Below are 27,643 nucleotides of genomic sequence, written 5' to 3' on the forward strand. Positions count from 1 at the left end.
CACCACGGCAGACACAATAGTAGGCCATACAGTACTATCTTCAGTACTCCCTGCCACATCTCCAAAGTCCCACCAATCATAGTGGGTACTGCTACACATTCACCTAGAGTGGAGCACCCACAGGGACAGCACTCGAAGAAGAAGAGAAAGTTACTCACCTTGCAGTAACTGAGGTTCTTCGAGATGTGTGTCCCTGTGGGTGCTCCACTCGCCGTCCTCCTCTCCTCTACTTTGGAGTACTGGGATGACTCTCCACGGTAGAGAAGGAACAGAGGAGGGTGTGGGGCACACACACTCAGGAAGATTCCAACTAGACGGGAGATACCATCTGGGTGCGTGTGCCCCAACCAGGCACTGCTACCGAAAATCTCCGATCGACAGCGCCGGGACGCACCGTCACCTAGAGTGGAGCACCCACAGGGACACACATCTCGAAGAACCTCAGTTACTGCAAGGTGAGTAACTTTCTCTTCTGACTGTGTCCCTATCAGTCTGTCCTCCTTGATCACTTGCCAGGTGAGAGCTCCCGACTCCTTCCAGCAGCCAACTCCAAATCCCCCCATCTTACAGCTTCCCAGTCCTTTGTTCTCGAGATGGGGTCTTTGCTCAACTTCTCTGCTGATAAGTGGGGAAATCCATCTCCCTCTGAATTGTTGGTTATTAGTATTGTTGGTGATTGTGTTTTCCATTGTCTTTTCAGATTTTCTATTGATATGGGTCGGCCTTGATCATTCCTTTTTAATGACTCATTCAGGCTCATACAGCTAGGCATCATTCATACCTGGGTCTTTTAGCCTGCCCTGAGAGCAAACAAGTCTCTCTCCTCCTCCTCCCCCACCCAGTAACAATGCAACACAGAGGGGAAACTGAGACCCATGTAAGGGGCCACAAAACTATTAAAGAAAATTACCACTTTGTTGCAGTGTTGAAGAAGCCCACGACTTGTACAGTACTCAAGAGGAAACAGATATAAGGATGCTTCTGCATCCTGCATGTGCCAGTATGGCTTGATATCAAAGGAACCATAGTAATTAGGTCACCTGGTACAGATGATATGGTCCTTGCTATTCACTCCTGGCCAAAAAATGGAGCACATAATGTGGATTGAAACAGGAAGCATTACCAGCTCAACTGACAAACATTGCTTCATACATGGGACTGCAATTTGTGCCACATTCACACCTGACTTCTGCAACATGCTTTCTGCTGTATGTGCATTAACAGGATGTGACTCTGTCATCTCTAACTAGTATTGGGGAAAAAAAAAATCTCTGTTTAATGCTGCAAAACACGTACTGCTTATGTGATCATGACAAACTGGGAGAGAGTGATGGACAAACTGCAATTTCTGTAGCAAGGAAGTTGGTAGCAGTGCTGTATAATCAAAATGAGAAAGAAAAGGAGACCCACAGAGATCTGAACTGCTTGCACCACAATCTAACCATCCAAAAGGACAATTCACTGCCCAAACTGCAATCTTGTGAAGACAGTTTTGAAAAACATTATCAAAAGAGCATCTTGGCAAGGAAATATTTGGATGTCTTCATGCATAGGTAAACCTGTTGGATCACCATTGCAGCATGGATGGAAAAATGTGGATGATGAACTACTTTCTGTATTCTTCAAGGGCCAAATGGCATCTGAGCCTCTACAAGATCTTATTTGTGCTTGTACCAGTAGAGGTCACTGCACAATCAACTATTATATAGTCAAAACCATCTCTCTTGCACAAAGTGTGTACATGCCAAGACAGAGAAGACTCTGGTAACCCACACATTCTAGACAGAGATCATAATGATTAACAAGATGATGGTGATGTTGATTAGAAAGATCACCATTATTGTTACATTTCAGTGGTACCTGTATAAATGTATTACTAGATTTTGTTTTACCCTTTAGATTGTTGATATGATGCTTTTGAGGTCACAAAGAAATCCAATGTTAGGTCTTGAAATAATACAGAGAGTCATTAGACTATATGAATGCAGCTATTTCAAGGTGGTCATTGTAATGTGTTGATGGTGTCATTGTTTCTCCCCATTTCTAATGGCACCACTTGACAGCTCCATATCATACCTAATTTTAAAATAGACATGATAAACTTTCAAATGGTGTGTGTGTGTATATATAGAGGGTATATTAAGTCGACCAAATTGGTGCTGTCGGCTATAAGGCTTGGGGAGTTTCTGTAGAAGGGCAGCCATGGAGGTAACTGTGGGCTATACTGAACTTTAAAAGTAAGTATTTGAGAAAGTGGTCTTTTAAAAAGTAAACAGGAATGTCAGGAAATCTGTATGGCAGAGTAGTGAACATCTGGAAGAAAGCCACTGGCACAAAATATAAAAGATTTTAAGAGACAACTTCATTTTTTTTTTTTTTTTGGAAAAAGAGAGGCGATTTAAGGCTGCAGAGATAAAGCAAAGAGAAAAGGTGAAAAAAATTAAAAGTGATAAGCTTTGGTGGACCATTTGGCCTTTTGTTGTGATCTAGCTGTGTGTCATGTTTTAAAAAATATGTATATAGTGGCATTGGGTAGGGTAGTTATCATAGGATATCTCATGAACATTTCAGTTCAGGATGTCGTACTCCAAAGTAAGATGAGGCCGTACACACTGAATGAGATTGCTGATAATAAGAGGTATCCTGAAGGTAACATACATTGTTTGTTCAAATACTGAAATGTGTCACACTACATACTTAGAGTTGGAGCTGTAGGTTGAAGAGATGGTTGGAGGGAAGGGAAGGGGAAGGAAGGACTAAGACCAGTTGGCTATCCTTTGGTTTCAGACAGTCAGCATTTTCCATCTTCTCCTTCAGTTGCTCACCCCAAGAGCTATGTTTTATTCTCAGAGGAGGATTACTTTGTCACTTCATTTTGTTAAAGCTAAAAATATTTTCTTAACACTCATGTGTCTAGAATGGATCATTCTAAGAGCAGTTAACAGCAGTTATGCAGCATTATGCAAAATTTATTGGATAGGGATGTTCAGCCAGTGTAATAACCACTGATCTGGCTGATCATCTTCATGAGTACTTTTGTACTGTCTTTTACCTGGTAGATTTTATTTCTCCAGAAATTAGATTTAAAATAAATGTTTTAATTACAGAAAGCTACATTGGTGTTTTAAACCTCCCCTCCTTATATCAGTGTATTTACGTAATTTGATAAAGTACTTAAATTTCATAATGTGTTTATTTGGTTAATATCAGTTTTCTCAGAAAATTTGTTTTACAAAGAGATGTATGTAAATAGTATATGTTGATTTCAGAGTGATTTAAAATACATAATTTTCCTGCATACCTTTCACCTATGGTTTAAAGATGTGGGCCAAATCCCCAACTGGTGTAAATCAGTGTATCTCCATTGAAGACAGTGTAGTTATACAAATTTACACCAGCTGAGGATCTGACCCATTGCTTCATTATGGATTGGATTACAGTATGTACTCATAATCTCGCTACCTTCTTTTTCTTGTGTTTTAAAAATGAGTGAATGATGTTTAACTAGTCCAGTTGGCATAGGATGTATTGTAATGACTTAAAGTGAGAAAGTAAACATACACCTCTACCTCGATATAACGCTGTCCTCGGGAGCCAAAAAATCTTACCACATTATAGGTGAAACCGCGTTATATCGAACTTGATTTGGTCCGCCTGGAGCGGTGCTTTACCGCGTTATATCCGAATTCGTGTTATAATGGGTGGTGTTATAAAGGGTAGAGGTGTACAATGGTCTGTAGATCCCAAAACATGGAACTCGATTTCAATCTCAGTTAATGTGCACTGTTCTAAATTAGGAGTAACTCCACTGGAATTACACCAATGAACAGTAACTGAAATAAGAATCTGGTTTAGGCCTCCTACAGCAATTATAATCAGCCCTTTTCTACATCTGTAGTAGTTTATTTTACTGTTCTGTTCAATGTATGGCTGTGTATATATGTTTTAGATAGTAAGACTGTTGTGAGAATCATAACTAAATTTCCTGTTGTTGACATATTTAAAATGTCAATGCTAACATTGAATTTATGTACAGTTTTGCATGGAATTTCACTTACTAAAAATAAAGTTCATCCAAAGAACATTCAAAATTTGCAACTCATAGGACCTAGCAGAGAGGTTGCCAGTGTACTCCAGTGAAACAGCTTCATACTTTTCAAATTCAGCTGAGGTGCTTGGCTACTTGAATTGCTCTGAAGGCAATGGAAATAGTTTGTGTGTCACACTAGTTAGCCTATTCATTATGATTATACACACTTGTTGCACCTCTCATCAAAGAATCTGGAAGCCTCGAGTGGAAGAATGATCTTGTGGTTAAGACACTAGACTGGGATTCAGAAAACCTGGGTCAAATTCCTGCTTCTTCCACAGATTTTCTTTCTGACCTTGGGCAAATCATCTAAACTTTCTACCTCAGCTCACATACGTAAAATTGGGTTAATGCTCCCTTTCCTCCCACCTTGTATCTGTTATATAGATTAAGGTCTCAATGTTGCAATGCGTTGTGGATGGGTGGATCTCTGTACCTGTTAGTTCAGTGGATCTCTGGCTGCACATAAGAGATTGCAGGATCAGGGTCTTGGATTGTCAGGTCTTTGGAGAAAAACTATTTCTTACTATATATTTGTACATTTCCTAAAACAATGGATCCATGATTTCATTTGGAGACTATAGGTGCTACTGCAATGTAAGTAATTATTAAAATTAAAAAAAAGTACTTACAAACATTAATGAATTAAGCCTCACAAGATTCCTTTCAAGCAGGTAAATACTCTTAAGATACCATAATTCCCTTTTTGTTTTGAGCTTCTGGTGTGTTTCATATTAACACCTAGCAGTACCATAGTCCAGGTAATTTTGTCTTTGACCACAGAGAGGAGCACACCTCTTTATAGGAGAATGTGCATTTTTGCTCAGGTCCAGCTCTTGGCTTATTCTTTTGATGTTTAAGTGTCCAAAGCCATATTCTAATGCATTTTAGGGAGTTTCTAGATTATACCAGGGCTACAAGATATGACTTCTTAGACAATAAGCATCTTAAAAAATTATGTACTTTGTTTATATTTTAAAGATGTGATTCCTACTTTTAGATCTTTAATCTTCCTGTATTTTTTTTCAAGCTATAATAAAAGGTTCTTGGCTCCCCCCATGTCCTACATTACACACAATCAACACAACTTGCTTTTTCCATTCTCAGAGTTCCTGAATGTTTCAACTCTAAATTCTATTTTATTTTGTTGCACTGCATGGACTAGTGAGAGTTTTGACTATATCCTTTAGACTTTCAAGTTGTTCCAATCTCATGTTGTAGGCAAAAGGGGTTGCAGTATGCAAGACAAAACATATAATTCCAAGAGGCTGCTGTTACCATAAAGTTTATGAAGCTTCAGAGATGTGCATTCTAACCTAATACTGCCAGTATGATAAACCAACCTCATCGTGGTTACTCTGCTATTGTTTAAATTTGTTATGTTGGTCAAAGTATCAAGTATAGGAAGAGAGCTCAAAAAAGGTGGTAGTGAACATATTTTGTAGAGATAAGCTACTAGGCCTCATGTAATTAGGTAGTCTCCCTTAACGTTTGCTTGGTTTTGGACACAGTTTTAAACATAAAAGAGTGTAGGTTAAAATTTTGAATAATTTATATGAGCATGGAAAGTTTCAATCTGGCAGCTGTTGAAAGCAAGTTCTATATACTTGTATACATTATAGATGGCATTCAGAAATGCTTGAATACACTTGGTTTAAACTATTCATGGGCTGTATTTTTCCTTTTCTTTCGCTGTTCAGTTTGTATGTTACATTTTGGGGTAATTAGAATTATAAATCCATAATTTATTTAAAAAGGTTTTGTTACTTGTTTATCATTGCCATTGCTGTGCTCTTTTAAAACAGTCTGCTAATTGTGTTTGGCTAGATTGCCTGTTAATTACAAAATTTAGTTAAATATTTATATCTGAATACTACCTCAAAACTAGCAGACAAATACATGCCGTACTAGAATACATGTTAAAATTTCTGATGATTGTGGCTGAGGTGGAAAATGTTATTTCCTCCAAAATAAGCTAGCATCTGGTCTAGTAATTTTTTTTTTTTTTAACTTTCAGGCTTATTTGTTTTGCAATTCAAATGTCTGCTATGTTTCCTTTCCCCTCCTGGAAATGTTATGTCTAGTGTTTACTTATAAATAGTGCCTCCTTTACAAAATGAGAATTTGTGCACTCAGATAGTGTCACCGTGAGTTATTCAGAACAAATATAATAAAGGGGGGAGTTTGATTAAAAATCCAAACTAAAGGTGGCTTTTAAGAGTTACCTATGGTGAAAAAAAAATAATGTTAAACCAGTAGCCTTCCAAAACTCTGCTTTTGGTTGCCTATTAACAGCTTATGGTAGCTAGTCTACTTACCTAATGAAGCAAGTAATAATTTGACTTATAACATTCAGTTCCGTGAGTTGTCCTGTGGTTTCACTAGTGTAAACTATATATCTGAGCCATCTGTAACCTTATCTAAGTACATTCTAGACTTAAAATAAGTCATATGTCATCATAGGTATAAAATAAAATGTTACTGTTTTACTATTTCAAAAATACTGATTATTGATGTTGGGAAAGACAAAATGGACACTTGTAAGCAGTTTTATTGCTGAGTATAACCAACAAGCTGCTAGTGATTGTAAGGCTGGGAGGTCTAAAATAAGTGAGTCCTTTTTATTTTGAGACCGTAATGCACAACTGCTAACTGATGGTGTCTTAGTTTGGTCTGGAACAAAGTTAGAGTTCTGCACTAATTTGTGGGAGAACCAAGTTTAATTCAGGCACGGTTATTTTGTTGGAGCAATTTACTTTGCATATTGCTGAGTCACTCCAGGGCAGGTCTCAGTGATCAAAATATTCAATTAAAAATTTATTTTTTTTTCAATTTAAAGGATCAATAACTTTTCTACCAGCTCTTTAAAGAACAAAACCAAAAAAATCTATTAATTGTTTTTAATTAAATGTATAGGCCCAGTAAAAAGCTTGAGCAAACAAATAGGTCTGTCTTACGCTGTGTGATAAAGCATACCAAATTCTGGTGATTCACAAGAGGCAGCAGTCTCCAAAGGTTTGGATTTATTTTGAATTTCGTATGCTTTATCACACAGCGTAAGGCAGACCTATTTGTTTGCTCAAGCTTTTTACTGGGCCTATACATTTAATTAAAAACAATTAATAGATTTTTTTGGTTTTGTAGTTTAAAGAGCTGGTAGAAAAGTTATTGATCCTTTACATTGAAAAAAGTTTAAATTTTAATTTAATTATATATATATATATATATATATTTATTAATCCTTTAAATTGAAAAAAGTGTACAATTTTAATTTAATTTATAAAAACACGCTGCCACAACCTGAGGAGAGTATAACCCCAGGAACGAGCGGCAAGAATTACAAAAAGGGCATATAATTTATGATGAGAGTGGGAGTGAGCACAAACTAGATCACAAAATTGATAAGCAAATAGCTTGTGCTATATTTACAGCTAGCACAACCTTCTTATATATTGAACTTCCACAAGTCAAGAAAGCTGAAATGCTTCCATCAGACTGTACTGTTCTATCAAGGATCACAGTTTGAAATCAGTGACATTAGACATAGATCTCATATAGAAAATGCTTTTTCAAATATCTCTCCATACCTCTAGATGCTTCCTTCAATCTGCCATCTTGCTTCGCATCTTATCAGGATTGAGCCTAAGCAACTTTTTACACATTTGCTTCCTTATGTCTCTCAGGTATTGAAGAGTATGGAGAACACAAAACCTGGGTTAAACTAAACAGAGATGTAGACCTAAGCGCCATCTGTCCATGTACGAGTGATGCTGCAGGCCAAAATATTACCCCAGACCTCATATTGTTGTCCCAGTTACGGGGAAAGCTGCATCTCTGAACTCTTTCTGGTTTCTGTGAGTATAATCCGTTAAGTCTCAGGCCGCAGGCCTCTACCTTTGCTGGGCTGACATCACATTATACTCTCACTGTTAGACTGGGTTCTTTGTATCACCCGTACCCAGTGGCGAATACAGTAACCAGACAGCTTTCTTAAACCAAAGTATTGTTTAATCTTAATAGCAGGAATGAAGCAAAACATAAGAGAAAAATATTTTCAAACAACAAAAGGTCTACACAGATGTCTGTCTTATACAGAAGTTTATCATCCCTAAGCAAGCCTCCCTTATTTAGTCACCCAAAGTAGTTACATTGTCTCTCTCAAGTGTGTCTTTCCCCTGCTTGACAGAGTGCCCTTTTAAATCAGCCCTTTTAAATCCCTGTATTCATAAACTTGGACCCTGCTGTGCAAAACCAGTTGGGTGAGCTCCACATGGGATCAGAGGTAGAACATAAAAGAGAATGGCTTTTGCACTGTCTCTTAAGTGTTGGCAGATGGGTGGGAATCTCGAGCCATTGGCCTGTTTCCGGCTCTTTTTTCCATGGCTACCTATTAAGTTAAACCAACATATTTATATTATCTTCAAAGTATACAGAAAATTCTTTACTGTGAGAGAAATGTTATTCTTATTAATGTTGCTCATCCTAACCTCCATGGATGTCATCTCCCTACACATCAACATTCCTCACAGTGGTGGCATCTCTGCCTGCCTCAAATATCTGAGACAATGGACAACATTCAGATATCCACGCCATATACATTGCCAAACTCATCCATTTCATCCTTCCCTCATAAAAATTATACATTAAACAATAAACACTTCGTCCAAAGCATGGGAACAGCCATGGATTCTAGGATGGTTCCCCAATATGCCAACCTCTTCCTGGGCCACCTTGAGGAAGTACTTTGGGACAAATGCATCACAAAATCAATTATATAAATGAGATACATCAATGATATTTTCATCCTCTGGACAGACAATCATAGCTTTCTACCACAACTTCAATATCCATCACCCACCCTTCAAACCTTTTCTAGAACACTCCCACACCAGCATGAACTTCCTGGACACCACAATCCACTTCAGCAACAGAGCCCTACAGGCAGAATTATATACAAGAAACCCACGGACCATCACACTTACCTTCACAGCTCCAGTGACCAACCCAAATACACCAAGAAATCTGTTATCTACAATCAGGCATTCACATGCCACAGAATATGCTCTGAGGAGAAAGTCTTGGGATACTCACATTAACACATTTAAAACTGCCTGCACCAAACAAGGACACTCCACCTTTGCATCATGGAATGGGCTTCCCAAATACCCCAAGAGAACTAGCTTCAATGTGGGGGGAAATCCTCCAGCTATACACCCCTACTACTCCACACTGGAACCCATATGGGATATCATCAAACAATTCCATCCTATACTCAATGGGGACCACATTCTGAAATAAATCTTTCCCAAATACCCTCTCTTGGCCTTCAAACAACCCCTCAACCTCATTAAGCTCATCATCAGAAGCAATGTCCCCACAGACCAGGACATATCAACTCAAAGCAGCACCAGACTCTGCCATGACAACAGATGCAAAACCTGCAGACATATCTCCATTGCTACCAGGGGTCAGCACCACCATGTTGCATGACAGACAGTTGACAAAATTACCGTACTTAGTGATGGACACTGGGGGGGGGGGGTTATGTCATTCAGTCATTCAATTTTTTGAAAAATTACCATGGACCTCAAAATTTTTATCATGGACACGTTTCTGACCCATGATTGCTACAATGATCAATACCTCCCAAAACATACCTTTTAAGATCCATGGGTCCTACGTATGCCTATCACAACAGGTGGTGTACCTCATCTGATACACTAAATGCCCCAATAACAACTGTGTGGGTGAAACAATCACTATGCTCTGAAATGCACTCTCACAGAAAAATGATAAAAGACAAAACCCTATGTCACCTGTGGGGGAACACTTTATTCACAAAACAATCACTCCATATCTGACCTCTCAGTCTTAGTCATCAAAGGAAGCCTGCACAACACTTTCAGAAGACGAGCCTGGGAGCTCTGGATTTATGGCTTATTACAACAATATGTATCCCACTAACTCCCCTTTCTGTCCTCTGACTACAGAGGTGATAACAGGCCACTTCACCTTGAATGTGTTAACTACTTATGCAAAACAATCTGTATACCTTGTATTTAGCTGTGACACTCTTGAATACCTTTCCCAGATCTGAAGAAGAGCTCTGTGTAACTTAAAAACATGTTTCTTTCCCAACCTGAAGTTGGTCCATTAAAAGACTTACTTTCACTCTCCTTGTCAGTCTTATTAAGGTAAGTCAAGTCAATGAATTCCCTGCCACTGTAAGTAGTTCTGCTGGACAACACTTATCTGATTCTACTAAACAGGAAAAGGATACGTTCTCTGCCACAGTACAAGAACATAAAGAATTCTCAATAGTCTAATTGATATGACTTAGCATGAGCTTTCTGCCATCAACATTCTAGTAGCCATCTTTGTCATTTCATCAGTCACTATCCCTTGGTAAGGGATAAGCAGCAGAGTCCTGTGGCACCTTATAGACTAACAGACGTATTGGAGCATGAGCTTTTGTGGGTGAATATTCATGCTCCAATACATCTGTTAGTCTATAAGGTGCCACAGGACTCTTTGCTGCTTTTACAGATCCAGACTAACACAGCTACCCTTCTGATACTTTGTAAGGCATAGTAATATATCATGCTGCTGCTGCTATGAGAGGTTCATGCCAGTTTCAATGTTTTTGTATTATAAATTGTCATAGTATTCCTCTAAGTCATTGGCTGAATGGTTCAGTAGCAAAAGCAGCATAATCCTTAAGCCATCTTGAATCAAGTCAGGTTAATAAGTTTCCAACACTGTGGACAGGTCTTTCACCTGAACTGGAATGAGGATTGGCCCTCAACTTAATCTAGAGAAAATGATTATATAATTATAATTAGGGTGTTACTTCACATGTCCAGATTCCATCCTCTTGCCAAAGATAAACTCTAAATGTTATGACTGTTACAAAGAATGCCTCTCTTTGCTCAGTGACGGCCTGAACTGAATAGTTCCGAAGAAAACTTCTCTTTTGCCTGGAAGAACAATAGCTGTGACATGGGGTCACAATCATTGAAGGCAGTAAAACAAAGGAAATGACAGTGAACTTCTGACAGCTTTAAGGATATGAAGGACACTGGGGGATAAAGGAATGGGCTAAGAGTAAAATGACAGCTTTTACTGCTTTATACCATGAAAAATGCTGAGTCAAGCAATAGTGTAAGTTAGAAGTAAGATACATACATAGGAACAAAAATCTAACAGGTTAGCCATAGTTCTATGTGATTTTACATAATGATTTTATAATGTAAGTTTTTAATGTTTTGTTAGCTTTTCTAGCTTTAAATATTTGTTTGGAAGGGTGAGAAGTGAGTAGAAAGAACACCTGAGATAGAACTTGAATAATATAATATATGGAGATACACCTATCTCATATAGCTGAAAGGGACCCTGAAAGGTCATTGAGTCCAGCCCCCTGCCTTCACTAGCAGAACCAAGTACTGATTTTGCCCCAGATCCCTAAGTGGCCCCCTCAAGGATTGAGTTTACAACCCTGGGTTTAGCAGGCCAGTGCTCAAGCCACTAAGCGAGCCCCTCCCACCCTGTATTTGAATAAAGTGGAACCAATCATTTCCTGCATCATAGTTCATATGGGAATTTTGAACGTGCCCACTGAGATGAATAATTTTCTTTTGAGAAACTTCTTGTGGCACAGACATAGGGATAAAACTGCTTCATAGAAAAATGCTTCTACTTCAGTATAAATTATCATTTAAAGAAGCAATTTCTGAGAATTCAAAGTATCTATTAGGTTCTTTAAAATAAAAATGAAATGTTTGAGCCAATTAAAATAATACAGAACAAAAACTCTAATCCTGACTACAGAATTACTCTCTCTGAAAGTGAGATTAATTGGCAAATGTCTCTATTGTAGCTGAACTGATTGGTACAATTAGTTGATTAATTAGTATAACACAGATTTTAGTGGACGCATACAAAAATAATGTACAGCACTAACTAGCTACCTTGAAGGTTTCCGAAATGATAATTACTCCTTATTTAAGGGGAGGAGAGGACATAACAGTCGTTGAACAAAGCTCTGTTGCCAGGCTAATTTAGCTTCCCAATGACTTAATTGCAGAACGAGTTTAATTTATATATTATGAAAATTTAGGAAAGCTTTCATTTCAGATACATGTAAAAAATGTAATTGTTGGAGCAGTGGTCTTTAATCTTTGCAGGCTATAAGCCACACTTTTTATTTTCTGTCAACGTGTCTGTGAGAAAGATGCATAATTTATGCAGTATTGCTATAATGTGTGTAATACATTCTGACGATTCATTAACTTAATATTTGTTTTTAAGTTATAGGAAAGAATAAGCAAAGCAACAAATGTATTTTTTATGTAATAAGGTATTTTTCATCTATGTGAATGTCTCCTTGCTCTTCCCACTCCACTTCAGCATCAGATGCAACATAGGCACAGCAGAAGTTATTCTAGTGATGCTATTTGATGGTGGGTTTTGAGCTACAAGAATTTGTTTGAGAGAACCACAAGTTGTAGCTTTCTAAATTGGTATTTAATGATGGAATTACCCTTGACCCATACTCTGTTGTTTTTCTGAAGATCTAAAATTAAACAAATAGTGGGGGGAAATGACTTTAGCATGAACAGCAAGAGGAAAAAAACATTTAAAAAGGTATCTGCACAGCTGTGATTGGGCTAACATTGGTACCAATTTTAGTTGTATGAGGTGTGGTAACTTAGCTGTCAAGTTAAGTCTGATTTTCTAACTACAGCCTTTGGTAACCTAATGCTGTATACTACTCATCCCAGTTTCCTAGTAGTCAGACATCTTTCACTAGCTTTGATAGCTAGTATAAATTGTAAAAGTAATGTTTTTACTTACAAGGCCAGTTTCCTTCAGCAGTCTAATATTTATTTTAAAAAATTGGAAATATTTGGTTTCTTAAGATTTAAAAATTAATTTACTCATTGCTAATACAATTAGTTGTTGGGGGATTACAGTAACAGTAATTTAGGAGAGAAAGCAGAGATCTGTGACCTCTACTACACTAGCCTAATTTATGGTGCAGACTAGATAATTGTTGTGATGTTAGCTCAGATCTCAACGGATGATAGCCCTCATTCAATAGATGAACACAGTGTATACAACTCAATATAGTTGACAGACTTCATCAAGGAGCAGTTGAGACTATTGTATCAGGAATATTAGATTATTTCCTACTTATAAAATGGGTGGTCTATGTAGGCAAGGAATATGTGGGAATTTAATCTTTATTAGTTCAGAAATGTTCCTGTTCTATTGATAAATAAGAACTTAATTTTCCTATACTCCTTTCAAGAGAGTAATAAGTGTTTTCCCTTTTCAAGAAAGAGTAGGGGAATAAGATCGGTTTTAATTTCTTTAATTGCCAAATGTTAATGTGTTCCTTCCAAAAATTAACTTTGTCTGGTTCTCTCCCTCCCCAAGTGTGCACACAAGTTCTTATCCCTGCATCTCATACCTGCAACCTCTCCCCAAGTTTTCACCTGCCTCCTGAACTCTGTCATGTTCTCTGACACACACATACCCTAGTTTCTTCTTCAAGTGGCTTTGCGTATTCCCACTTATAGGTAATGTGCCAACTAGTGCTGTCTAATGGTAGAACCTTCTCCAAGTAGTGTCTGTTGGAGAGCATGGGCACCCCTTCCCCTCAGCATTCACAGACATTCTGAGGGCCAGGCTATATAAGGAGGCGCTGCACTCTTTACTGTCTCAGTTCCTTCCAACCGCAAATACCAAATAGAAGTGAACCACTCCAGTCCTTCAGATCTGGAGTTTTCTCCTACCTTACTTTAGGATAGTATGTTGTTCTTAGCTTTAAGTGTTAGTATTGTTAGTGTGTTGAGTAGTTTATAACAAGTTAACATAGATTTTGGATTAGGTTCTATGAGATGATGGATCCAAAGAAGAAGAAAGTGGGCTTCAGGAGATGTGCTTCCTGCCCAGTGATCTTCTGCATCATATGACCACATGAGGTGTCTTAAGTGCCTTGAAGAGGATCACTCCTGGGTGTTCCATCTGTTGGACCTTCAAATCCAAAGCATATAAAAGGAGACAGAACAGGCTGCTGGTGCATCTGCTTAAGGAAGCTCTTGTTGCTAGACTTCTTGGTTCCAGGAGGTCTTAGTGTTCAGATCCAAAGAGGCCTGTTTCTGCTTCGATTGCACCATTGAATGAGGCTAAGGTACCTAAGACAGCCCAGTGGCTCGCAGCCCAGGATTCCCACTGATGCTGGGCGGTGGGGGAGGGTAGGCGGGCAGTGGCACGTGGCCCAGGACCCTCGCTGGTGCTGGAGGGAGGGCAGCGGCGCACGGCCCGAGACCCCTACTGGTTCTGGGTGGGGAAAAGGTTAGTGGGGATGGGAGGCTCCCTACCCGGCTCTGGGTGTCCCTGCAGCACCTAGGTGGCAGAGGGGTCAGGGGGCTCTGTGCGCTGCTCCCGCCACTAGCATCAGCTGTGCAGCTCCCATTGGCTGGGAACGGCAACCAATGGGAGCTGTTGGGGTGGGGCCTGTGGGCATGGGCAGTGCGTGGAGCCCGCTGGCCCCTCCCACACACACCCAAACTGCTGCTGCTGGCTGCTGCAGAAGTCATGGAGGTCATGGAAAGTCACGGAATCAGTGACTTCCGTTACCTCTGTGACAGACTCGCAGCCTTACCAATCAATAATGTCCTGCTATCAGTTTCATCTTTGGAAAAAGATGGGTACATTACCCTTTATGTCTCTAGCTAGTTTGATCTCATTTTGTGCTTTGGCCTTTCTGATTTTGTCCCTACAAACTTATGTTATTTGTTTATATTTATCCTTTGTAATTTGACCTAGTTTCCACTTTTTGTAGGACTCTTTTTGATTTTTAGATCATTGAAGATCTCCTGCTTAAGCCAGGGTGGTCTCTTGCCATACTTCCTATCTTTCCTACGCTGTGCGATAGTTTGCTCTTGTGCCCTTAATAATGTCTCTTTGAAACACTGCCAACCATCTTCAATTGTTTTTCCCCTTAGACTTGCTTCCCACGGGATCTTACCTACCATCTCCCTGAGTTTGCTAAAGTCTGCCTTGAAATCCATTGTCTTTATTTTGCTGTTCTCCCTCCTACCATTCCTTAGAATCATGAACTCTATCATTTCATGATCACTTTCACCCAAGCTGCCTTCCACTTTCAGATTCTCAACCAGTTCTTCCCTATTTGCCAAAATTAAATCTAGACCAGCCTCTCCCCTAATAGCTTTCTCCACCTTCTGAAATAAAAAATTGTCTCCAATACATTCCAAGAACTTGTTGGATAATCTGTGCCCTGCTATGTTGTTTTCCCAACAGATGTCTGTTAATAGAAATAATAGAAAAGGGTTATGCAACACAGTTTGAAACACTACCTACTTTCAATTCCCTTACCCTTTCCTTTTCAGGGAACCATATCATAAAGTTGTTCTTCCAGAAGTTCAGAAGATGCTTCTGAAGTTTCCAAAGATCTGTGGGTTCAAGGCTTTTATTCAAGTTATTTCCTGGTGCAGATTTAAAAAGTTGAACACATTCATCTGAAAGTTCCGTTTTTGAATGTTAACCCTAGCTTCCCTCATTCCCTGGATGGGTTTGAAACTCTTAAGTTAAAAGATGCATATTTATATTCAACCAAATCACTGGCAGTGCCTCCATTTTATGGTGGGACAAAAATATTTTCAGTACAAGGTCCTGCTATTTGGCCTTTGTACAATACCATGATTTGTTACAAAGTGCCTTTCTGCAATAGTGGCGCATCTCGGAAAATGGTATGTTGGTTTACCTGTAATTAGATAACTGGCTGCTGATGTCACCTTTGTGCAAGGATCTGCTGACATATTCAGTTTATAACTTCCCTTCTTAAAGATTTAGGAATGCTTCTAAATGTTAGAAAGTCATTTCTCTGTCCAGCCAAGCAAATGCTCTTTATAGACTCTGTACAGGACTTGGTGGCAGGAAGGACTTTTCTTCCAGAGGAAAGATTTCTAAAGATAGATTTCTAAAACGATTCCAAGTTTGTTGTCATTCTAAACACATAGACCCAACCTCATCTTCCCTCCCTTTGATTTTACACTTCATTTTGGACCTCAAGAGGACAAAACTCTCACTCAGCTCCCTTAAGGTACATCTTGTGACAAAAATGGCTTTCCACTGCCAGGTAGACAGATACTCGGTGTTTGCTCACCCGCTGACGCATAGATTCCTTTAGGGCACTGGAATCTCTTCCTGCATGTGAGACCAGCTCCAGCCTGGGATCTTAATCTAGTTCTCTGGGCTTTGACTAGACCTCCCTTTGAGTCCATGGCAACTTGCTGTCTCTTACACCTGTCCATGAAGACATCATTTCTAATTGCCATCACCTCAGCTAGGCTCATAGGAGAAATAGTGGTCCTGATTGCACACCCACCATTCACAGTCTTTTTTAAAGACAAAGTAACTCTAAGGCCATATCTTAAGTTTCTCCCTATTTTCTCTACACTTTCTATATGAATCAGCAGATCCATCTCCCTGTTTTTTCCCCAAAACCACATTGTGACAACAGGGAGACGATTCTGCATATGATAGATGGTAGAAAAACACTAGCATTCTGCTTGTACAGGACTAAGGACTTTAGGAAATCCCCTAAGCTCTTCCTTTTGTTCACAGAAAGATCCAAGGGCTCTGTGATCTCAGCTCAAGGACTATCCAAATGGATCTCCAGTTGCATTAATCACTGTTATCAGGAGCGCAACCTGCCGCCTCCATCCAGAGACCATACACACTCCACAAGGTCAATTTCTACCTCAGTCACACTCCTTCTCGCTATTTCAGAAATCTGTAGAGCAGCGACTTGGGCCTCTGCCCACACTTTTACAGAACATTATGCAATCACTGGCGATTCAGCCTCCAACGCCTTCTTTGACTCCAGAGTGGAGTCTGTTACTACAGAGAGTACTATGAAGTCCCAGCCTCCCGTGGTGGGTACTCCTCAGGAGTCACCTACAGTGGAGCACCCATAGGGACTCTACTCAAAGAAGAGGAAGTTACTTACCTTGTGCAGTAACGATGATTCTTTGAAATGTGTGTCCTGATGGGTGCTCTACAACCAGTCCTCCTCCCATCTACTTTGGAGTTCTCCATAGGGCTCTGTGGCAGAGAAGGCACTGGGGGCAGAGTGGGGAGGCTCGCCAGTGCAGTTCTAGATAGCCTCGAGGCAGACCACGAGGGAGGGAGAGCACATGTCTGGTCTCAACCGACACTGCTACCAAAAATCTCTGATTAGAGGCACGGGGCGCACATACACCTACAGTGGAGCACCAATAAGGAAACACATCTTGAAGAACCATCATTACTGCACAAGGTGAGTAACTTCCTCTTCTTATTCAGCTCTGTCGTGTGCCAAAGCAATTGGTTCATGAGATTGGTGCATGCTATGTAGCATCTATCTGGTCGCTCTACATTTAGTAGGGGAGTAGTGTGCAGCAGAACAGCTCAGCAGAGACAGTTCTCAGATACTATGAGATACAAGAGACCCTCTTCTATTGGGGTCAGCCTGTTGTGTATCTGTTTGCAACCAGTTCAGCAAAAAGTGTTGTCTTTTCCCCCCCTCCCCACAAGAAAGGACAGTCAGACCATTTTAGCTGCTTTCCTAATGCATTCGGGAGAAGGCCATCTATATGCCCTTTGCTTTTTCTATTAATTCAGAAGTTGGTGAAGAAGATAAGACAGGACAAAGCACAGTTGATTCTTAATATATGGACCTTTGTATGGACCCATTTCAGCTGTTGGAAGGAGTCTATAAACTACTCCCTTTGTTTCTGGACCTTTGTGCCTTGTGAGCTGTGTGGTGTGGTTGCCGCACAGGAGTGATTGAAATGCCACACAGTTGATTAGCAGAGCTCTCCAAGAGTTAATTTAAAAGCTCTGTTTGCTTATGTCATGATTGATGGTAGGTTGTTACTTGTGCATGATACAGTTAAAAGGTTTCCGAAGGGTTTATCTAGCATTTATCCTGTCGTAAAAGACCTGGTTTCACCATGGGATCTTAATTTGGTTTTATCTGTGCTTATGAAGCTGCCTTTTGAACCCTTGTCAGAGTTTTCGTTATTTTATTTATCTATTATGACTGTGTTTATTATTGCTATAACATCGGCGAGAAGAGTGAGCAAATTGCATGCATTGATGGCACACCCACCATTTACTATTTTTCATAAAGATAAGGTGGTTGTTAGACCTAATCCCAGGTTTTTATAGAAAAGAATATCTGAGTTTCACATCAATCCCACAGTAAATTTGCCACTGTTTTTTCCAGAGCCACATACTAATAAAGGGGAATCTAAGGGTACGTCCAGACTACCTGCCGGATCGGCGGGTAGCGATCGATTTATCTCGATATCATCTAGACGCGATATATCGATCCCCGAACGTGCTCCCCGTTGACTCCGGAACTCCACCAGAGCGAGTGGTGGTAGTGGAGTCGACGAGGGAGCCGCAGCTTTGATCCTGCGCCGTGAGGATGGGAGGTAAATCGAAATAAGATATGTCAACTTCAGCTATGGTATTCTCGTAGCTGAAGTTGCGTATCTTACATCAACACCCCCCCTCCCCGGTGTAGACCAGGCCTAAATCATGTACTTTAGATGTTGTAAGGGTTTTAGCTTATTATTGAAATAGAACTGCAGATTTTAAGATGTCTTATAGGTTATTTGTTTCTTATTCTAGGAATCCAATGATATGATATATCTTCTCCAGATGCATAAAACAATGAATCCTTGACTGTTACATCCTGTGCCTACTGCTCATTCCGCTAGGAGAATGGCAGCATATTTTGCTTGTCTTAAACATGTTTCTGTTGGGGAAATCTGTTGCTTGGAAATTAGTGGCTACATTTATGCTTTGGATTTGACTTCTCCTTTTGGTAGCACTGCAGTTCAATCATTATTTAATTAGCACTCTTCCTACCTTTTGTGTTTCCAGCATTGCTTAACAAACTTACCCATAAGAGGGAATATGCAGAGATACTCAAAATAAAAATTGTTTGTTTACTTATACTGGAGTTCTTTGAGATGAACCTGCGTATTCTCTTTTATGGGTAGTTTCTCAAGCTTCCCGCCTACCGTCCCCTTTCTCAGTGTCCTATCTTAACTTCTCTGGGTCAGCAATGAAAGGAACTGAGGTACAGCATCCCCCTTTATACAACCTTGCTCCTAGAACATTCATGAATGCTGAGGAGAGAGGTATGAGGGGGTGCATGTGTGACCCAACAGACACTGCTTGGAAAACGTTCCATCTTAGGCTACACTGGTCAGCACCTACCCGTAGGTGTGAATATGAAGAGTCATCTCAAAGGTCTTGCTTCAAGGTTGTAACCTTCATTTAATCTTCACTGATGTGTACATTTGGTGCTGAGGATAATTTTTGTAAATAAATATTTAGGATTAATGGTAACTTTTGCTCTTTTTTTCATGACTGAAAGTTTATTTGCCGGCAGATGCTGAAGAATTGTAGAACTGGAAGGGACCTGAAGAGGTCATCTAGTCAGTCCCTTGCCCTCATGGCAGAACTAAGTATTATCTAGACCATCCCTGACAGGTAATTATCTAACCTGCTCTTAAAAATCTCCAATGATGGAAATTCCACACTCTCCCTAGGCAGTACTTGACCACCCTGACAGGACGTTTTTCCTAATCAACCTAAACCGCCCTGGCTGCAACTTAAGCCCATTGTTTCTTGTCCTATCCTCAGAGGTTAAGAGAACAATTTTTCCCCCTCCTCCTTGTAACAACCTTTTATGTACTTGAAAACATTTATCGCGTCCCCGCTCAGTCTTCTCTTCCCCAGACTAAACAAACCCAATTTTTTCAATCTTCCCTCATAGGTCATGTTTTCTAGACCTTTTTTATTTTTGTTGTATTTCTCTGGACTTTCTCCAGTTTGTCCACATCTTTCCTGAAATGTGACACACATAACTGGACCCAATACTTCAGCTGAGGCCTAATCAGTGCAGAGTAGAGCGGAAGTATTACTTCTCATGTCTTGCTTACAACAGTCCTGCTAATACATCCCAGAATGATGTTCATTTTTTTTGGAACAGTGTTGCACTGTTGACTCATTTAGCTTGTGATCCACTATGATCTCCAGGTTCCTTTCTGCAGTACTCCTTCTTAGGCAGTCATTTCCCATTTTGTATGTGCACAACTGATTATTTCTTTCTAAGTGGAGTACTTTGCATCTGTCCTTATTGAATTTCATCCTGTTTACTTCAGACCATTTCTCCAGTTTGTCCAGATCATTTTGAATTTTAATCCTGTCTTCCAAAGCCCTTGCCACCTCTCCCAGCTTGGTATTGTCCACGAATTTTATAAGTGCACTCTCTATGCCATTATCCAAATCATTGATGAAGATCTTGAACAGAACCAGAGCCACAACCGATCCCTGCAGGACGCTACTCAATATGCCCTTCCAGCTTGACTGTGATTGACTGGATAAATGAGACAGCTTCTGGGAATAAATTTTGTCTTGGTTGGTAAGGTACAATAGAAACTACTTCTGCCTAAAAAGGACGGGTTAATAAAACTCTTCAAATTGTATCTTACATGTATATAATACATAGAATGAAAACATTTTGCTTAAGAATTTTTTCATATCTATAGTTCTGTTTTCTTATGTTTACACACTGAAGACTACAGTGACTCAAAAGAATACATTAAAATGCTGTTCTACTCTGAAAAAGTACCATGTAAAAACAGTACCTTCTTACTCAACATCCACTGCCCGTGTTTAGTGAGGGTCAAATCTACTTACTGTAGTGACCAAAATATATTTTTACTACTACTTACTGCTATAAACTGTGCACAGTCAACACAGTTTTGGGAAAGGGAGCTGGATTCTAATTGGGCTTGCACAGCTGCAAGAGAATTCTTAGGTAGCTTTGAAATGAAGAGCCAGATTCTTTCCTCAGTTACACCAATGAAATCCTATTGAAACCTTTAGGGTTGTACTTCCGTAAATGAGGACAGAATTTGACTTGCAGTATCTTATTGGTTATGGTATCTGAGGCAAAAAGAACTCAAGTTGACTTTTTAGATCCTTGTCTGAATTTGCAGGGCAAGCAGTTAGAAAAAAACCCTCTTTTCCTTTCTTTGGTATTAGAGGCCATTCTGGATGCCTCAGTATAGTTTCCCCTGACAGCAGATGGAGATGAACTATTGAGCTTTCTTGATGATGTCATCCCTTGCATATAAGTGACTCCTTGACCTTAGTTTCAGCGTTTAGCAGATGCAACATCTGTAACTGCCTGAGGAGAGAGACCTGAACAAGGAGAAAATTATAGTAGACCCTCAGTGATTTCTAGCTCCATATAATGTGCGCTAGCCTTTGCAGCATGACAGATTGTAATGACAGTCTGCAAACTCTCAGTGCAGAAGGAAAAATGAAATAGGCCTGAGAGATACAGGAGGATTGTTAAACACTCAGCATTGTGCAGCAGAGTTACCTAGCCTCCAGTATTTGGTGTGGTTTTTGGTACCTAATCTGCTGCCTTGGTTTCTCTAACCTTATCTGGACAGCTGCCATTATGTATTGGGCTGATGCCTGAAACTTCCTGCCAACCAATCAGCACCTTCCCTCTCCTCAGCTGCTCTTCATTCAGGGGGTGAGGGGAAGGAACTGAATAACTGGCAGTGGAAGAAAGGGAAATTGCAGCAATTGCTTCAGCAACAGTAGCATGCTTGCAGCCAGACTAAGTGGGGAGAAGAGGTTTCAGGGTTTGGGTGTTGGGAAGGAAGAAAAGCTGAATTGGGAAGGCAGCTGAATAGTTCATGTATGCAGGGTGAGTTGTGACAATTTGGGGAATGTCTGTACAGCTTATTAATTTTATGTGACTTTATGAACTCTCCGTTTGTATCTGTACCAAGCTGTAATCTCCATTTTGAACATGCAGCCTTTTGTCTGTTGTTTTTTCACCACCACGTTGGATCAAAATTCAAACAGTGGCAAAGACATAACAGAGAGTTGTTAAATCTTGATCGTCCTCCATTCAGAAAGGAAGCATCCTAGATAAAAGGCTGGCTTCTACCTTGGAGAGCTGGTTTTTCAGGAGAAAAGTCACCTGCCAGAGAAGTCACTTGGTAGTGGAAGGTTATAAGGGATAGGAATGGCTTTACTTGGGTGTCTCTGGCCATTGTTTACCAGTTTAAAATGAGGGGAGCAGTTGCAGGAACCAGATGAGGTGTGGATGGATGGAGACTGCTTACCTGAATATAGATGGTTCCCCATGGACTCCCAAAGGATAGGCATGGTAGAGTGAAGTGTGTGAAGAGGGGAGTATTCAGCATGTTTGTTGTTTTCTAAATTAACTCTGTGTATATGTGTATCATGTGTTAGACTTCTGTTCAAAGTATCTCTGTTATATGCTACATCTACCACACTGCATAAACTAGAAGGCTCATACCTTTGGGTGGAGTTAGAAGAGAAGATATGTTTAAAATATTGTGGAATCTGAAGAGTCTCAGCACTGGTTCCAGGTGCGAGGCAGCTGGGCCACTTGGTCGCAGCTCTCAGGACTGGGTGCTAGACAGGAAGTACACACTCTGAGAGTGTGCGTAGACACTCCACAACTGGAACAGTGTTTGGATTGTAGTCAAACTCCCGAGTCTTAAAACACGGGGATCCAAAGGCTGAATTCCCCTCATGGTAATATGGTGAGTGGCCAATTGGGGGTGTTCGACCCGATCTGTGACAATATATTCCTGGACTGGGGAGGGAAATATTCTGGGTAGGGACACTGACAGATGTTTGAATATGTCATATATGTTTTTTCCCCCCTCAGGAGGAGAAGGGGGCCTGGAGAAGGTGCACTGGAGGAGAAGGGATTTGGGATAGGAGTATGGTAGTGGTTGCTGCAAGAGGTCAAGAAATGGGAATGGGAACAAGCATAGTAGCAGCTGAAGTTGACATAGTAGCAGCTGGAATTAGGAGGTAAGGATACAAATGCAAGAGGAAGAACATATTAGCACACGTAGCAGTCCTAGTGCAAGCCTAGAGAGTGGAGCTAGAGGGGAAGAGGTCACAGTGGGGTAATAGAGGGATGAATCTGGGGGTGTAATAGCTGGAAGGTAAATATGTTCATGGGGTCTCAGAGATGGGAGCAGAAGGGAAGAATTAGGAGAGGGTCAGCCTTCATGGAAGAGAGTGAGGAACCCCTGAATGTGCCAGAAAGGGAATGGGCCTGTTGCCTGCCTCCAAAGATCTGTAAATGAAAAATATTCATTTATCTTTAGGCTGCATATGCAAATTATGGTCTTTCTTTCAAGTTCTATGAATATTATTACTTTGGCTTTTTGATGTCCTTTTTGAGGTCGATCTAGTGTACTACTTCAAGTAATTGTCCCTATGGATGCGCCGCACCAGGGATGTGTGCGTGCATGTGCATTTTTGATCAGAGGTTTTTGTCATTAGTGCCCTTGGGTCTATGCCTGTGCCCTACAACCCTTCATGCTCCTGTACAAGAGCATATAGAGAGGGCATGCCACTGCTCCAGTTCCTTCTCAACTACCTGTGGCTTGAGACAGAGTGTTGTGGTGTCTGTTAGCTAGCTAAGTAGCTTTTAAATTATTTTACTCTTTATTTTATCGTATTAAGTATTTATTTTTGTTTGGCGTTGGCTTGTGCCTTCAGGGAGTTCCCCCTCCCACTTTTTACAATCAGGACCACTATCACCCTGGGCCCCTGTCTGTTTTCAGCCTTTCCTATTCAGGTTATGACAAAAACGCTAGACTTCAAACCCTGCCAGATGTGCCACAGGTCCTTTCCCATCAGTGGTGGACACTCCTGCTGCCTCGGAGAGTCTCCTTTCCTGTTCACATTTAATGTCTGCTCTGGCTTCAAGAGTATATCCAGGAAACTAAGGAGAAGATAGGCTGAAACTGTTCCTTATGGATCACTCCTTGAGGCCTGCAGGGTCCAATTCTCTCCCTTGTGCATTGGCCTCAGTTGCTCAGAATGCTCCAGTGACTTCTTGAGCTCTGGGGTGATTCGTCAGCCCAGGCAAGTGAGGCATAGCCTGACCAAGAATTCCAAAAGCTACAAAATATGTTTTGCATATTCTTTTTTATTTAACTGATAAATATATACACATTTAAAGACAAATTGTGATTTAATGTAAATCTCACAACTTTCTCTCTCCAGTAGCGAAATGCAAGCCAGAAAGTTCTAAGAATGTAGAACTTGGTATAACTTACCACTCTCAGGATTTACTGTATAAGGGGTGTTCCTGTGGTAAACACTGCTTGGTGAGGCCATGGTAAGATTGTAGCAGTTGAGCCTGGGATGCAGGAGGCTTTCATGGGGCAGGGATGGGGCCTGCATGCCCTCTCCCCTGATTCCCTCACCCCTGGGGCAGGCCCCATGTGTTTGTGCAAGCTCCAGCTTTCTGGTCTGCCTGCTGCATCTTCCTTATAAATAAGGTAAGCTTTTAATAGCTATTAAATTATACGTTGTGTGGGAATGGAAGTAACTATTTTGTGATTTGTGCCTTCCTGTCAAAGAAAATCACCATCCACAATTGCTCCAGTAAGTGAAGAGCCTGGGTCACCTTTGGACTCTTCAAAGTCTTCTAAGACAAAAAGACTTCATTCCTCTGAGAAATCCCAGAAGAAGGGGAATGTCACTCTTAACACCAGGGAGTAATGAGATCTCACATCTTCTTATGGGTATTGCTCAGGCTTCTACCTCTTTTGGTACTGAGTTGCTGGTACCATCAAAAAAGACTCCCAGTACACTGTGTACTGAGAAGTCTCTCTGCAACCAGCTGTCTCTGGCACCATCAGTTGATACCCAGATTGTAGCCCTCCAAACACAAGGGTTCCTGGAAGAAATTGTCCTGGGCCCCTACTACGATACCATGTTTCTCAGCTCATGGCCACAAAGAGTGTATAGTATGTCCATCTGTATCATCTCTGGTACGGATAAATGTACTTCATACTGAGGAACAGTGCCCAGGTTCACGAGGATCTCCAAGTCATGGAAGAGCCTGAATTCCTTTTGCTGAGGGGTACCAAGAAGGATTTCCTGCTGGTACTGACATATCCTCTGACGTTGGCATAGCCTTCGAAACAACTACATCTGCATGCACGGGCTCGACCTTCAGTACTGACACAGCTTCCGGTACTGATATCTAGCACTCCTCCTCTGGATATGGAAGATGACTTTCTTGGATGTGCAAATCTTTGTCTGGGATTCCACCATCTTCCCATTCCAACCTTCTTCACTTGAGGTATTTCCCAAAGATGAAACCTCAGGAACTAGTTGGCAACTGCCCCGTCAGCCTTGGCAGGAACACCACTGGTGTCCCACTCCTTTATGCCCCACCACAGTGGGCTTTTTGAAACCCTTGAGCCCCTTATGGTGATGAATTCTACAGGATGCCCTCATGGACAGATCAACATCCACCAGCACCTTGAGACCTTCTTCCCCAGAAGGACCCTCCAGAAAAACAGAAGTTAAGAGTAGTGGTGGAAGTTCTACCATCTAACAAATCCTCCTCACCAGACAAGGTACTTATGCCTCTCCATCATCCCACATGGGTGACTTTAAGGCCTTTCAAGACCTAATGAAAAGAATAGGAGAGGCCTTGCAGATCCCTTTGGCAGAAAACAAGAACATCATGACTCCCTAGTGAATGTTTTACATACCACTCCTCAATACAAGATTTCCTTGCCCATTAATGATGTTTTACTATCACCGGCCTGTATGAATGGCCAATATCAGTGACCATCCCACCCAAATGCAAAATAACTGATTAAAAAAAAATGTACACCGGCCAAGGGGTCAACAGACTTTTTCTCCCATCTCCCCTAACTCTTTGGTTGTCAGTGCTGTCAACGAAAGAAATAGGCAGCATCAATCCAGATTGACCTCCCGCCCTCTGCAGCAAGCACCTGGACCTCTTTGGCTGCAAGAGCTATTAGTTGCAACCCTGAATTGTAGAGAGAGCAAAGATCAGTCCTTGATGGCAAAAATGATGTTACAAATTACAGCAATTTTGTACATGTTATTGATCATTTGCCTTATGACAAGAAGTAGTTTCAAACTCTCATTACAGAAGGCCATATGGTTGCAAAGGCTTCCCTTCAGGCTTTCCTCAATGAGGTGGACACAGCTTCATATTCTGTAGCAACTAGTGCTAAAGTCATGCATTGAACCTCATGGCTGAATCCTCTGGCCTTCCCAGGGAGGTACAAATTCCCTTTGAAGGGCCTAAGCTCTTCTGTGATGAAGGAGAATCCCTCCACTCACTCAGTGACTATAGGATGACTCTGCGATGTTCCAACATATACATGCCTATGACAAAAAGAAAATACAGCAAACTGCAGACAGCACAACTGTCTCGCCCATTTGAGTACCAAACCTCCCTCAGATTAACGGAACCACCTAGAAAGATGTTCAGATTCCACAAAAAGGCACTGTCATATAAAGTGACCTCTCAGTTGGCGACCTCTTCCAAGTGACTATTTTGACATGTTGGTTGAAGGTCACAGATCACCCCTTATTATGGATCTTATGCTGCATCAGTCCACTCTCCATCTGCCCTATAGAGACCACCTGGAGTTCATCCCTCAGATCTTAGAAGTTGTCTTGATGGGCCATCCCATCCAGTTCAGGGCCATCCCTCTTCAATGATCCTTCTCACGAGGGGCTCCTAAGGCAGGAGGTACAATCTCTCCTGCTCCTGGAGATGATCAAACCCATTCCCTTGAATCTCATCAGGAAAGGATTCTGTTCCAAGTATTTCTTGGTCCCGTGGGGGCCCCTCTCCACCCCCCCCCAAAAAGGATGATGGAGACCAATTCTGAATCTCAGGACTCTGAACAATTTTATTTTTACACAGTGATTCAGGATGGTAATCTGAATCACTGTGTAAGAATAAAGCAGCAGTAATTTTATCCGTAGATCCTGGAGACTGGTTTGTTGCCCTTGACCTCCAGAATGCTTACTTTCTTATAGTCATGCACGCATCTTACAGGTGCTTCCCTGGTAGATTGAGTGACCCATCCCCAGGGCTTCACAATTTAAGGCAAATGGACTCCTGAGGAGTCGTCACTTCATGTCGTCATTCTTAAAACTTCATGCAATTCAATAGGTTTGCCATCACTTCCTACCCAACATCAGGGGTCTTTCAGTCAGAGTAATCATCAACAGAGCAATGATGTATTCTGTTTACCCCCAAAGAGGATCAAGATGCAAACCCTTAGGCACAGAGTTGGTAATGCTATGGAATTGGTGCATATTCCACCAAATAGACATTGTCTACCATGGCTGCAAAATGTCATAGCAGACTCCCTGAGCAGACTTTTATATCAGGACTAGGAATGTGAGCTGAGTGATTCAGTCTTTCAGGAGATCTATTTCACCTGGAGTTCACTGGAGATAGATCTGTTTGCGGTTCTGTCCAGCACAAAGTACTGGTGAGACTGTGCCCTCTCCTCAAGTAGAAGTAACTGACTGGGAAACATCCTCCTTACTCCTTGGCCTTGTGTCCTGCAATTCAGTTATTTTCCTACGCTG

At 40.9% G+C, this 27,643-nt stretch overlaps 1 protein-coding gene across 20 annotated transcripts in view; it reads left to right on the forward strand.

Annotated features, from left to right (window-relative positions):
- TANC2 (tetratricopeptide repeat, ankyrin repeat and coiled-coil containing 2) overlaps window positions 1–27,643 on the forward strand; it is a 631,662-nt gene that overhangs the window by 142,807 nt on the left and 461,212 nt on the right. For 14 of the 20 annotated variants that reach the window (XM_039516554.1, XM_039516557.1, XM_039516556.1 and 11 more), the window contains one exon: window positions 7,774–7,944. The exons of 5 other annotated variants lie outside the window; for them this stretch is intronic. In XM_039516554.1, coding sequence (XP_039372488.1) covers window positions 7,858–7,944 — 87 coding nt within the window. In that variant the 5' untranslated portion in view covers window positions 7,774–7,857. Of the gene's footprint in view, window positions 1–7,773; window positions 7,945–23,036; window positions 23,057–27,643 lie in introns of those variants that run through there. One more of the 20 variants, XM_039516569.1, reaches the window with a different exon arrangement.

This window comes from Mauremys reevesii, linkage group 27 (genome assembly GCF_016161935.1).
Source record: "Mauremys reevesii isolate NIE-2019 linkage group 27, ASM1616193v1, whole genome shotgun sequence".
NCBI lineage: Eukaryota > Metazoa > Chordata > Testudines > Geoemydidae > Mauremys > Mauremys reevesii.